The sequence below is a fragment of the Mangifera indica genome, chromosome 9, assembly GCF_011075055.1.
Source record: "Mangifera indica cultivar Alphonso chromosome 9, CATAS_Mindica_2.1, whole genome shotgun sequence".
NCBI classification, from domain to species: domain Eukaryota; kingdom Viridiplantae; phylum Streptophyta; class Magnoliopsida; order Sapindales; family Anacardiaceae; genus Mangifera; species Mangifera indica.
Window position 1 is genome coordinate 3,248,316 of NC_058145.1, and position 13,510 is coordinate 3,261,825.

The 13,510-nt window shown below is 31.5% G+C and overlaps 1 protein-coding gene across 13 annotated transcripts; it reads left to right on the forward strand.

The window, feature by feature from the left end:
* Positions 1-579: 579 nt before the first annotated feature.
* On the forward strand, positions 580-12,405 carry LOC123224795 (protein RFT1 homolog). 13 transcript variants are annotated; one of them, XR_006504065.1, is made up of 8 exons: positions 580-691; positions 783-889; positions 1,131-3,331; positions 3,982-4,025; positions 5,707-5,844; positions 6,637-6,759; positions 7,076-7,263; positions 12,184-12,405. XR_006504065.1 is itself a non-coding variant. In XM_044648517.1 (7 exons), exons 3-7 carry the CDS (start codon positions 3,327-3,329, stop codon positions 7,096-7,098), a joined length of 333 nt encoding a protein of 110 aa, XP_044504452.1. In that variant the 5' UTR covers positions 580-691; positions 783-889; positions 1,126-3,326; the 3' UTR covers positions 7,099-7,655. The 13 variants fall into 13 exon arrangements, 6 of the variants coding, with proteins under 6 accessions (XP_044504452.1, XP_044504454.1, XP_044504450.1 ...); XR_006504064.1 differs by having other exon boundaries at positions 12,193-12,405; XR_006504066.1 differs by lacking the exon at positions 12,184-12,405 and adding an exon at positions 4,751-4,818 and having other exon boundaries at positions 3,982-4,036; positions 7,076-7,655.
* Positions 12,406-13,510: the final 1,105 nt, after the last annotated feature.

Genomic DNA, 13,510 nt, shown 5'->3' on the forward strand with positions numbered 1-13,510 from the left:
ACATTTTCCCTAACCCAAAGTTTAAAAAGTAACCAAAACCCCCTAGAGTTTGTTTCTCTTCCTCTGATGCCGATTTCTCCTTTCCCGACCATCTTTTGTCCTCTGTTCTCTCCTCTGGTTTCTCTCCCTTGCACGATCTTTGTTTGAGATATCTTCGTCTCGACGAAGACAAATCGTCTTTGTCTGATTTCATCTCGTCTCTGATCGATGATCGTCAGAGAGGCAAGGGAGAGAGACCAGAGGAGAGATCAGGGCCAAGGGAGGATGGTCGATGGCCAACAAAAGAGAAATCAATGTCGGAGGAAGAGGAACAAACCCTAAAAAGGCTTTAGTCACTTTTCAAACTTTGAGTTAGGGGGAAATGTAAGTTTTTAAATATGACAGAGGAAAATGTGATAAAATTTTATTTTTTAAGAAAATGACAGTTTTACCCCTAACTTTAACTGAAAATTTTAATAGAAATTTGGTTATGGGTGGGTGTTTGGGTTTTTAAAAGTTGGAGGGTGGGAGCCTGATTTCACTATACCTTGGGTGGGACATAGTCTTTTGGCCTACTTGCAAATTACACTAGTGTTCTTCTTCTGTGTCTTTTGAGTTTACACTTTGATTAGCTACGCAGTTCCTGTCAGGGGCAGTTCCATTTATATTCAATTCATGGGTCGTCCGCCACCTTACCGCAGAGTCCTACGCTGTAACTACTTCATTTCCTTTATCTTTTTTTTTTTTGGTCATAATTTTTTCTGGTGATTTTTAATTTTTAATTCTCTTTCTGTTTTGTTCAGTTCATTAATGCAGCTGTACGCAAAGCAGTTTCATCTTTTTGTCAGTTACGTTTTGTTTCTCAGTCGAGAGGATTCCGCCGAGCTTGCCTGCGTGCCAACATTTAGTAGTACTCAAACTAATTTATTTACTTTAGGTTTCATGATTATCATTTAGTTTATTAACTACATCTCGTTCTCATTGGCTTCAATCAAGGTTAAATCTTGTTCTCCATTAATTTAATTTAGGTGATCGATTAGAATTTCAGCAAGTGGGAAAATGGCAGACATTCAAAATTTTCATTTTTTTTATCTGTATGATGCTGATTTTGATGAAAGCCAAACCTTTAATGGCATTTATTTATAGTGCAGGGATGGTGCCTGGAGGGAAGCAAATGCTGCAAAACTGCTGAAAGTGGCATGGTTAACTCTCCCGCTTGGCATGTTAATCACAGTTGATGCAAGCTCTCTTGTCTTTTGGCGGCAACGGTTAAGCTATTCAAATCCATATGCAAAAGCTATCATCGTTAATGGTGTTGTCTTAAGTCTTCCTAGTACCATGTTCTTGCTGTATGGGTTCATCTTGTTGATAGTGAATGACTCAAAATGAAAAAAAAATTAAAGCTGATTTTTTGGAAATATTCATCTGCAGCTTATCAGCTCCTGTTATCTTCTTTGGAGAATCGTGATTTACCCCATGCTGTTTCTGGAAGAAATTACAAATAGAAGTTTACAGTATTTAGGGAACAATTGAAGAGTAGTTAAAAAGTAATAAAAATCTAAGGATGTAATAGAAATATTGGTGTGATTAGGATGACATAAGTAGATTATGAGATAAATTCAACACAGTCAGGTCTGTCAAATGAATATCCGTCAGAGAATCAGTGGAGCAAGAAAATTAACTTAGCTACATACTTGTTTCGATGTATGTGAAATCACAAATCAATGGTTAACATCAAGACTAATGTTAGATAACATTCATATTTAAATGCTCATTGTCCTTAAGCGGGTTCCTGATCTTTATTCTCTCTCATACTTCCCTTTTTTCCCGCTGAGGGTTTTCTCTTATCCTCCCCTTTTTCCATTCCCACCTAACCTAATAACTTACTATTCCAGTAATCATATGCCTTAGCCTTTGTTACTTTTTCAGATTCCATTTCAATCCATATGCATGTTTGAAGTTATTGGGAACCAAGATATAGACCAGCTGCCTGAGTTTTTTTTGATAAGTCTGAATATAAATTTTTGGTTAGTGAAGATAACAAGGTGCATCAGAGAATCTAAGAATCCAGGGGCAGCATGCTTTTAATAAAATTACTTGAGCATCTAGATGTAGTCAATATGCTGACTTTATTATCTCAGTTGAACTTTTTCTTTGATATTCTTCTTTTTCTTTTTAGTTTATTTGTGGAATCAATTGATATTGCATGGCAGGTTGCACATGCATATTGGAACTATTTGCTGAACCCTTGCATATTTCTCAAAACTTGCTCCTTCGGAAACTTCGGTTAATGGTTGAAATTATGGCAACACTTTCACGTTGTGTGACAATGTGCATTCTCATTGTCAAGCAGGTTGACATAGTAGAGGCTTTTTAAGGCTATTTCTTGAATTTGAATGCATGCATGTCATCACCCTGCTTAATGAAGCTAACCAGACTATTTTTCTTGACAACTTTTAATGCTTCATCTGTTGATCATTATCTACTTTTAAGATATTTCTCTAATGCTTTTCTGATATCAATTTCCCCTTTGCTAAGTGCACCCGGCAAAGCTGTTCCATTAGTTGCTGGCATGCTGCTAATTTCTTAAGTTCTATCACTGTATGTATAACTAGTGTTACTTAACATTATATGCAGATGATCTTGCACATGTGGATAATTCTTGTGCTTGTTGTGAATACTTTTTATTAATGATGTATCTTTTCATCTGGAAAACTTTCTAAAATGTAACTAAGGAATTGGTGGAAGCTTCCTGTAAACTGTAATTTTAATTAAGCTTCTATTTGTAGTCTTTGTGGAGTCATCTTGTATTTTAAAGACATGTAGAAACGTTCTTGTTCTAATTTTTCAGAAATAGCACTTTTCTAATTTTATTGCTGCTCATTATCAGTAATCTTCTTAATTCTTACAGGAGAAGGAGATTGTTTTTGCATTGTCATAAGTTGCATATGTTGCTTGCTTGTTCCTAGGTTACTGGGGTTATTTTCTTCTTTCTCATGCATTTAGAAATTATGAGCTTTTCCCTTTCAGGTACAGATCCTTTTTTGTAGGACTCATTATCTTTAGTGATGAAAATGTTTGGATTGTGTACCTCTCCTGCCTCTCCAAGTAATAGTAGCATTATGTTATATGTATCAAATATCATATTATTTGGAATTTTGCAACCATTTGATTTGAGCCATAAACTTACATTTTGCTTTATACCCTATTAACCTTTTTTTTTTTAGCTGTATGTCTCTTTTGATGCAAAGTTTGGCAAGCAGAATGAGCATATTAACAATAGAAAGTCCAACAGCTGGTTAAGTGGACTGCAGCTAATCTCACTTTAAAGGTCAAACTTCCCACACATGAGGTAATCATAATATTTTCAGTTGGCATCAGTCTTGCTTACTGTTGTGGGCATCAGATTTTTGCCTTCAAAAAGCATTCAAATTGCCTTGTTTTTCTACGAAAAAAATTCACAAGTGTAAACATAATATCATCTAACAATTATGATATAATTATAATCATGCCATGCTCTTAGATTTGGTTGCATTAATTCTCCATCAAAATTTTGCCAAAGTTGCTCGCCTATGGTTTTCTTAATTAAGTTGCTCACTACTTGCTATGTTATGTAATTGTTCTTATCCACATATTGGACAAATGACAGACTATTAGAGGTTAGGAAATATGATGAGTTATGATCAACAGCTCTCAAACATGTATACTTTGTTTACCCTTCAATCTTTTCCACTGAAGAGGAGAAAAGATGGCACTTGTGTGGTTGGACACCCATATAATCAGGCTGCATAAGGACTTGTAGATAAATTAGGCAAGTGGCAGGTCCAAACATTCTTTGCGTTGTAGAATTACTGTGAATAAATGCTATTAAGATAGAAAATTTATTTGAAACCAGAGCTACTGTTTTGATCTTTTGCTACTTTAATTAAGAAAAATGTAATCATTATTGCATATATTTTACACTTAAGAGCATTTTTAATGGAATGTTTTGTTGCATTCCAGGGAGCTTAGTTGTGAGAAGAAAGTTCATATGCTACGTTTGCCAGGTGTGCAGCGGGTTTGTTTCTCTATTCACACTGCATAGTTGTTTCTTATTTTATGTATCATTTGTGTGTGCATGTATTTTAATTTTTTAATTTTGTTTTACCGCGCTTTGTTCAATTAGATAAACAATGTACCTTTGTTAGAAGATGATATAGGTTTGCAAACTCAAGTTAGTTTTCTAGATTTTGTGACTGGAATTACCTTAATTTTTGTCTAGTTGGGACCAGTGTAATGCTCCCCAGACTCTGAATTATTCTCCCAAAGAATTGTTATGTGCTTTCTGATGTAGTCTCATACAGTAGCAGAGAATAAATTGGACTTATTTTATGCGCTCTATCTGTATGTGAAAATGTTTAGAAACTGATAGGAGCTGTCCTTTGTTTATGAGATACGACATCTCTACTATGATGTTGGTCAACAAAATTTGATGTGCAGGGGACATGTTCTGTATCTTAAACAATGAGTTCATATTTGTTTTGGTGGTTCGTTATCATATCTTGGATGATATTTCATTGACTCTGGGTATATGATTTTTGGTTTTCTTTCGTGCTTTTTTCTTTGATATCTTAGCATGCATGTACAGACTTCAAATAACTTTAACCCTCTTAAAGCAGTGTTGTCATTTAAAAGTCTATACTTTCTGATGTTAAATTTTCTTCTGTCTCTATATTGACAAAATGAATTCATTTTATGTTTCAAATTGTGTAAGTATTTTATGACTTTACAGGACAAAACAGAATAGCAAAAAAATTGGTAGTAGCGTTATGGAGGCACTAAAGCTTGTTTTGATAATTGGTATTTCTCTCACTTGGCTCATATCTAGGGCTAGATCTGAATCCAGCTAGCTCGGGCTCGAAAGCCGACTCGGCTCAATTTAGCTCGGTTTAAATTTGTTGACTTAGAATATAAACTGAGTTTGAGTTAAGAAGTTCAGCTTGTTTTAAAACCGAGCCGAACTTGAGCTATAGAGAGTTCGATTCGGTTTAGCTTGTGAGTTGGATAGATAGCTCAAGGTTCAATTCAAATTATGTTAAATAATTATTAAATGACGTTGTTTTATTAATGAATCACAAATCTAAATCACGAGTCTGAGCCACTTATCAATTTGTTTATGTGGGGTTGGTCTTGGAGTTGTAGTGTCTTTTAGCAATGGAAGAAACGTATTTCATGTGAACTTTAGTCTTCGCCCATTCTTCATTGTTGTCACTATTTCATTTTTCATCTCCTTGCCATTGCTTGGCCATTGCAATCTTATCTTTTTCTTGATTAATAGTTCCTCATAATATTGATGATTAGCCTGCATGTTTTCTTGGAATGGAAAGTCCATGGAATAGCTTTATGCTAGCGCATGAAATGCCACTGAGACCTGTAGACTGGAAGGGCAATAAAATTAAAGCTGAAAATAACAGAGGAAGAAGAATCAACTTACTCCACGTAATAAGACCTTCCTATTTGTTAAACCTTATCTACAAGTCGTGGGAGGGGCTATCACTTGTTCCAACTTTGACTTTTTAGTTTCTGAGGGGCTATCACTTGTTCCAACTTTAACTTTTTAGTTTCTGATGTCTCCTAATTCTGAGAAATCATGTTGGATCGGACCACTACTGCCTGTTAAAAACTGTTCCTCTTTCGATTGTTTATCCATATTTCCTGGTCTCATGCTAAATATTTCATATGCTGTAGGTCTTATATTCATAGCATTTGGCCCAAGCTACTCATACTCTCTCATCAGATTATTGTATGGACAGAACTGGAGTGATGGAGAAGCATTGATAGCTCTTAAGTACTACTGCCTATATATTATTGTTTTGGCCATGAATGGTTAGTAAACTATTTATTTACTTATCAGTTACTGCTGCATTGCTATATATGTCTGTGTTTGTTGCTTGTATACAAATAACTACTGTGTATGGTGCTGCATACTGTTAGGAACCTAACTCTTATTCAACAAAAACCAGACGATAAAAACAGAAAATACACAATAAAATAAAATAATTTTATTAATAAAAATGTTATAAGGATAAACTGAACAATTTGAGGAGTTCGGGGTCTCTCATTTCTGAATAATTTGAGGAGTTCGGGACCTCCCATTTTCAGCTCATTCGAGATGCCAGAAACCTCTTTAAATCAACAAAGGTTGGCTGCCTAAAATTTTAAACCCTAATATTTTTTTTCTACCCTCCTCTTTTGAACCCGAAAGACCTTATTTATAATGAAGACCACTATTAGATTGAGAACAAGTGTCCAAATCCTAACAAATACTATTTTTTTTTTCATTATTTTTCATTGAGCCATTTTGTTGTTATTAGTTATATTTCAAAGAGAAGTGCTGCAGCAATATCTGAAGGCTACATCGGTAATCCATGATCAGCTCTTATTGACAATTGATATCTCCTGGGAAACAATTACCAGTTTTTTGTTACTACAAACATCTGTACTCTGTACCCTTAGAGAATTGTTGCAGAAACCTTGTCTTTCATTCATTAATTTGGTTCTGCAACATCGTCATTGATTTTGGTTGACAATATGATGTTAAGTGGTTGCAAAAATATTTTACAACTGTGCCTTCACCATTGGTGCCAGATTATGCTATTTGCTTTCTTTTTGCATCAGGAACTTCTGAAGCCTTTCTACATGCAGTTGCCACAGAGGACCAAATCAAACACTCAAATGATTCATTGCTTGTATTTTCCGTGATATACATTACTACCAATGTCCTACTAATACTGTCAGCTGGTACAGTTCAAATAATTCTGGCAAATTCTATAAGTATCCTTTCACCCTAGCCATCATGTAGTCTCATTTTTCTTGGTCTAGGTGTAAAACCTAATTGACCGTGTCTTAAATTTATAGGCATTAGGGTGGTGATGTTATCACGGTCATGGTTGATCCCTAATTCCCAGACCAATAATTGTCATTATCAGTTAGATTTTGGATGCTCAGATTAGAACTTTACTGCTATTTGGTTTTGGATCCCTGATTCACAGAATGACTTGTGAAGCAGCCGGTCTTTAAAGGGCAAGGTAACTGAGAGCCATTATTTTTTTTCCAGGAGCACGTCAAACTGCTTACTAAAGGAATGAGAGAGCTGATGTATTGGAAAAGTTATCGCGCCAAAAATTTGAGCTGTGTGCAACTGGTAAGAACTAGAAGAAAGGTAATGAATAGCTCATTGACAGCACTAATTTATGACCACACCACTTTCATGCGAGCTGGCACTAGTGCGTCTGTGATTTAAAGGTAATCTTGAATTCAGTATCTTACTAGGATTCTGTTTTATGATTATAAGCAGTGATTCAGAGTTTTTTTCTTTCTTTTTCTGGGTTAGCTATCATATTTCTGTGGAAATTTCTTTGGTGTTTTATTATAGAAAAGCTAAGAAATATAGGGGTGTCGTATCTGGTATCCACAACTTTTAGAGCATAAAATTCAAACACAAAAGCCGCTTTTTCTTCATGCCAATTGAAACTTAGTGCTCATAATCAATAGTCGTGTAAGCATTTAGCTATGATGAAGCAAGCACTTTGGGTTATTGAAAGGTATGTGGTTCCTCTTAGTACATTTCCGAGAACAATAAAACTACGTATGTATATTTATTTTGGATACACAAATGAATACATACTTATATGTCTTATCATCATATAATGACATAAATAATTGTGTATCCAAGGTGGATAGACATAGTATTACTCGAAGTCAAAACCTACAAATGACTACCTATTGGCTATTTAGGAGGGTTTTTGATAATTTTCCAAGGAATTTTCTTGGTAATTTCCCGGGGGGAAGGGGGGCGCATGGGAGTTGAATATTTTCGAATAGAGTAATGCTATGTGTATTCACTTTTGAGTATTCAATTGAGTATCCAAATATGTTATTATATGATTGAATGTTATTTTATCCTTATTTCAGAATTACTTAATCATATGATAACATATCATGTAGATACAAACAAAATAGTTTGAGAGAGGCCTTAGAACTACCGAGTTGGGTCAAAGCGAAAGGTGCCTTACCGGGTAATTTTAAATTGTCGAATTTCAAGGTGTTGTAGTTTTAGAAAGAAGAAATGGTTAGTTTGTAGAAGTAAACCTTAAACAATGATAATAGGAATGGCCCCAATATAAAAAATTTGTTTTATTATTCCAAACGTCCCTAGAATTCAATTACGTATTTGAGAAGAAAATTTGAGTAGGTGAAGCTTGAAATGGAGGATGAAAAGCTAACATGTGATGATTCATAGGAAGGGCACGGGTGAGTGAGTGGGTGATTGTCATAAAATGAGACCAGCCAGCAAAGCAAAACAATTAGTAATTATAAGGTTTGAAAGGTTGAGAAAGAGAAAATTATGGAAAAAGAGACACCAAAAAAATCAAACTTATGATTAAGAGAGTTAAGGCAGGCAAGAATCCAAGTTAAAAAACATTGATTGTTTTGCAAAGTGGCTTCCATTTTCTTTAACAAAATCATTATGGGTTTTGCTTAACAAATTGGATTCCTGCTGGATTTTCCATGTATTTATTAGGTCATGTCTTTTTTTTTAATTATTCTAAATTCACCCGTTAGTCACAAATTTGGAGACACTTCGAGATCTTTGAAATGGGATTAACTCAATATAAAATTATATGTACTTATAATAAGTATTAATTTAAATATCAATAATAATGTGTCACTATATGATTGGGTATGAATAAACTATTATTATATAATTGAATATTAACGTTTCTTCATTTGATAATATATCAAATTTTGGCATTGCTTTGCTATTAAAAGCCCCCTAGGTCTATTTTAATAATTTGAGGATGGTACTTATTAATTATAGAGAGGTTTTGATGGTTTTCTTAGGTGATTCTATTGCATAAAACCCTACTTACGGTATTACAACACCTTTACCCTTGATTGGTTGAATGTAGCGAAGCCAAATGATTCATTTGTCTGCTTACCCAAATGGCAATCATTTTCAAACTAGAGTCATGCGAAGCTAAGTTTCATAGATTCTCTTTGTTTAATCTAATGAACAGAAACAGATATATAGATAAAATTTAATGGGGGAAAAAGTTGAATGAAAATAAAATATAAGGGTTGATAAAAAATAATAAAATTTAAAAGGGTCCCTATATTACCTTTGGAATTCTTTTAATTCCTAATAAATAGGGTGTCTCTCTCCATGCATAAATAGCCAATTCTAGCACAAAAATTTTAACAATTTTATACTTCCACAAAATTCCCACAAGAGAAAATCCAAGAAAGTTGATGATTATAAACATTCTTGAGAAGCATCCAACTTTTAAACCCCAGTTTTTAATATATTCTTGTTCATGTAACCAATCCAACTTTGTGCCAATTTTAAGTTGGTCTCTCTCAAGTCTCAACTTTCTAACCATACAACAAGAAGACAACTGAAAAGAAGAGTTTGATTAGTTTTAATCCCCAATTTATAATGTAAACATTAATGTTACTAAATTAGTATTAATTGGTTTATCAATAACAATTTAAAACTACACTGTAATTAGGGGAAGTTCCCAAAAAATTTAAATCCTTATGCTCTGGAAGGTCTAAATCATGTGGTTGTCTACTCTCACAACTTCATCCTCTCAATCTCATATCATATTTAATTAAAGCATCTTTTCTTTATCTTTACCAAGCAACACCAAAGTGAAATTGATAGAACATGCCACTCATCATTATCATCTGGGTCCCCTTTTCAATTCCAAATCCTTTCATTATCTTGTTAAAAATCTCTAATCCCATAAACAGCCAAGGAAGATTAGACTTTCTAATATGTGATTATTGTATTTTGTTGAATTAATATTAGTAATTATCACATGGGTGGAATTTAATCATCTGTCTGTCTTAACCTCTTTGTTAATTCAATTTTTCATATAAAACAAACCTCAGTATTTTGATCCCTTACCTATTTTACTTTAGATTTTGGATTGTAATCAAACAAAATCTTGACTTATATACATCACAACACATTGAGATTAGCATCATTATCTGCGTAACACGAAACCTTATTTGAGTCACAATTAGTGTATCAGATTCGTCAAAAATTTGATCTTAATTTATCGTCAATGAGAGTCGGATTTATGTTCTTACAATGAAAATTTCACATCTTTTACTATTCAAATTATCTTTGGATCTAAATATTAGTTATTATCATAAGGGTGGAATTTAATCATCTCTCTTCTTCACATTGTTAATTCATTTTTTCATATAAAACAAATCTCAAGATTTTGGATTTTAATCAAACAAAATCTTGACTTATATATATTACAAAATGCTGAGATTAGCATAATTTTTCTTCAATTTTACAATTTCATCCTTCAACAAAAATCTTTTCAGGCCAATTTGGTTTGCAGTAAAGAAAAAATTCTTTAGGACTCTATTTTTTATTATTTATATTATTTTATTTAGTTTATCGATAATAAAAAAATTACAATAATATTTTATTATTAATGGTGATATAACAGGTAATATAGATAGTAATATGACTATCACCATCACTTTAGGTATTAAAAGATTATCAATATAATTTTGATTTTATTATAGTTTTATTTTTACTTATTAATTTTTTAAGACTAAAATACCCTTATTTTTAATTAATATAACAAATATTATGAAATATATTTTAAAATAATTATATTAAAAAATATTCAAGTAAAATAATATTTTAATATTATTTCCATTAAACACAATAATTATTTAAACCAAACGCATTCTTAAGGTTAATTTCTTAATTGTGAAATTATGTCACCCAATATTAGATATTTATATAAATTATTATATAATTGAATAATTTTGAATTAAAAATAAAATAATATTTATTTATATAATAATGTCATTTATTTATTAGATTAAATATTCAAAAATTACTCATTTATTAAGTACAAGAAGATAAAGGGTGAATTAATACCTCAATACGGTGAAGCCCCACCACAGGATTCCTGTCCAAGTGGAAATTATGCACCAATCACAATGCACCGAATTTCTGAGCCCACCAACTGTCCCACATGGCGAATTAGAATTGGAGAGTGTCATACACGCGCTAAAGAATGAATGGGAGATTAAATGTTTGTTGAGATATGAAGGTCTGGTTCCTGACTTAAGGGGGAAGGTCTCACATGCCCATTTAGCTCACCTTCAAACACCAATAATTTTGTTCTCCACTAACACTCAATCAAACAACACCAGATTTCAAAAGCAAAACTCAAATTATTTTTTTATTAAAAAGGAAAGCAATAGGGATGTCGATGAGAAAGAGAGAGAAGTCAAATACTGGGAGTGCAAGAAGTAGCAGAGTGATGTTGTTTTCTGCAGAAAAAATGAAGTGGGGTGCCACTGTGTTTTCTGTAAGCCAATCTTTGTTTTCCAGCATCTTCAATTCTTTCATCATTCCCTTGTGGAACCCTTCTTCTCCTTTTTGTCTTTCAATTAAACCCATTTGGATTTTCTTTCCCTCTTTTAAGTCGTATTTGATTTCCATAATTTTTTATTCTTAGATCAATTAAGCCTTTTTCGATTTTTTCTGTGTGAAAGAGACTTAAACTTTAAGTTATTTTTAGAAATATTAGTGTTCTATTAGTTTTGATAACCTTTGAGGATTATATTATTTATTATATTAATTAAAAATCTATGTATTTTTGTTTTTAAAAAATAATAAAAATAGAATAGTAACAAAATCACGATTATTTTGATTATTTTTTAACAATAAAATTATATGTATCAATTTTAAATACATAAATATATATACACTTATGTATGTTATCACATAATTAGATAATTTTAAATTAAATATAAAATAATATTAAATTATATAATAACATATATCAGTATGTATATAATAAACATATATAGTATTATGCATCTTTTAATATCCAAATTGAGAGTGATAATCTGATCATCTCTCATGTTATATATCATATCCTCATTGATCATAAATGATTATAAAAAAAAGATAATTTTAATAATAAAATATAAATTATTAGAATACTTTTTAATTTCTCACGCTTTCTAATATTATTCATTATGTATATTTCATTACTGTTAGCACGTATTTCTTCCGGTCACTGGAAGGGAAGAAAACATGCACGTAGAAAATATTTATATTAATTCTTGAAAGAATGTTAATTCGATAATAATTTGCTTTTATGTTCGTAATGCAAGAACATGCAGACGACCAAAACTGGAAAAAGAAGAAGAAGAACAGAGAAAGGCAGCAAGTGATAATACTAGGAATATTTCCCTTCAGCTTTACTCGACATTATAATGTAAAAGTATGAGGACAAAGAAGGTGCTCTCTCTGATCCATTGCTCTACGAAGGGGGCAAAAATAACTTCTAAAGTTAGATTTTAAGTGATAAATAAGTGAGAGTACACAAAAGTGAGGAGGGGTTTAAATTTCCTTTAATAATATTTTAAAATTAAACTTTCAATTGATCTGATTCAATAGATATAAAGTCGATTATTGAATTTAAAATTTTATCTGTTTGATATGATTGATTTAATCCTAAAAAGACGATTTAATTTAAATCATAGTTATCAATATCTTATGATATGATATGATATGATATATATATAAAATAATACATATCATGAGGTGTATCAAATTAATTTGATATAGTTGATATATTATATGATATGATTCGTATCCTACGGTATGATATATATTACTGAAATAGATTGATATATTTTTTAGAGAAAATGATGATATAAAAGAGGTGTATATTTAAAATATTTTTTAAAATTATAATGTGTTAATTAAATTTTTTATTATTTTAATTTTTAAAAACTATATCATATAATATGATATAATATAATACTCAATTTATAATATAAGAAATTATATTTTTTATACATGAGCCACTACCATGACTCAAATAAGATTCTTATTTAAAAAAAAAAAAAGCAGGAATAATAATGGATGGATGGATCTAGGCCAAAAAAGAAAAAAAAGAAAAAGCTTCCTTCCACTGCAAGTCGGTAACTATTTCTTCTTTTGTCTCTTTAATGGAGGCATTTATTCTATTTATTTTCCATTCTAATTGTACTCTTATTTCATGCAGCTTTGTGTTTGGTCGAGTATCTTCCTCATAGTATATTTGATTTTTAAAATATAACTGAAAATGAGTTTAATAAATTTAAATAAATAAGAATAACATACTGATTTTTGCAATATTAACATGTATTTCATACTTACAAATATGTCGTATGATCTTGCAAGCAATTTACACTTGAGAGTTAAATACTATGTATCTATTAGGAATAACATAGTTGCTTTTACCCTGGAGAAAAATGTAATAAAACGTTACGCTCGCAATACCCTGTACTTGATAACATTAGCTCCCTTTAATCTTACATTTATCATTGTGTTATTTTCTTATATATCTATAATCAAGTTTATTCTTCTATATGAGTGACATAATCGACTAACTAATACACATATGTAATATATAAGTTTTTCTGTTTTACTTGAAATTTTCAATTTAAACTT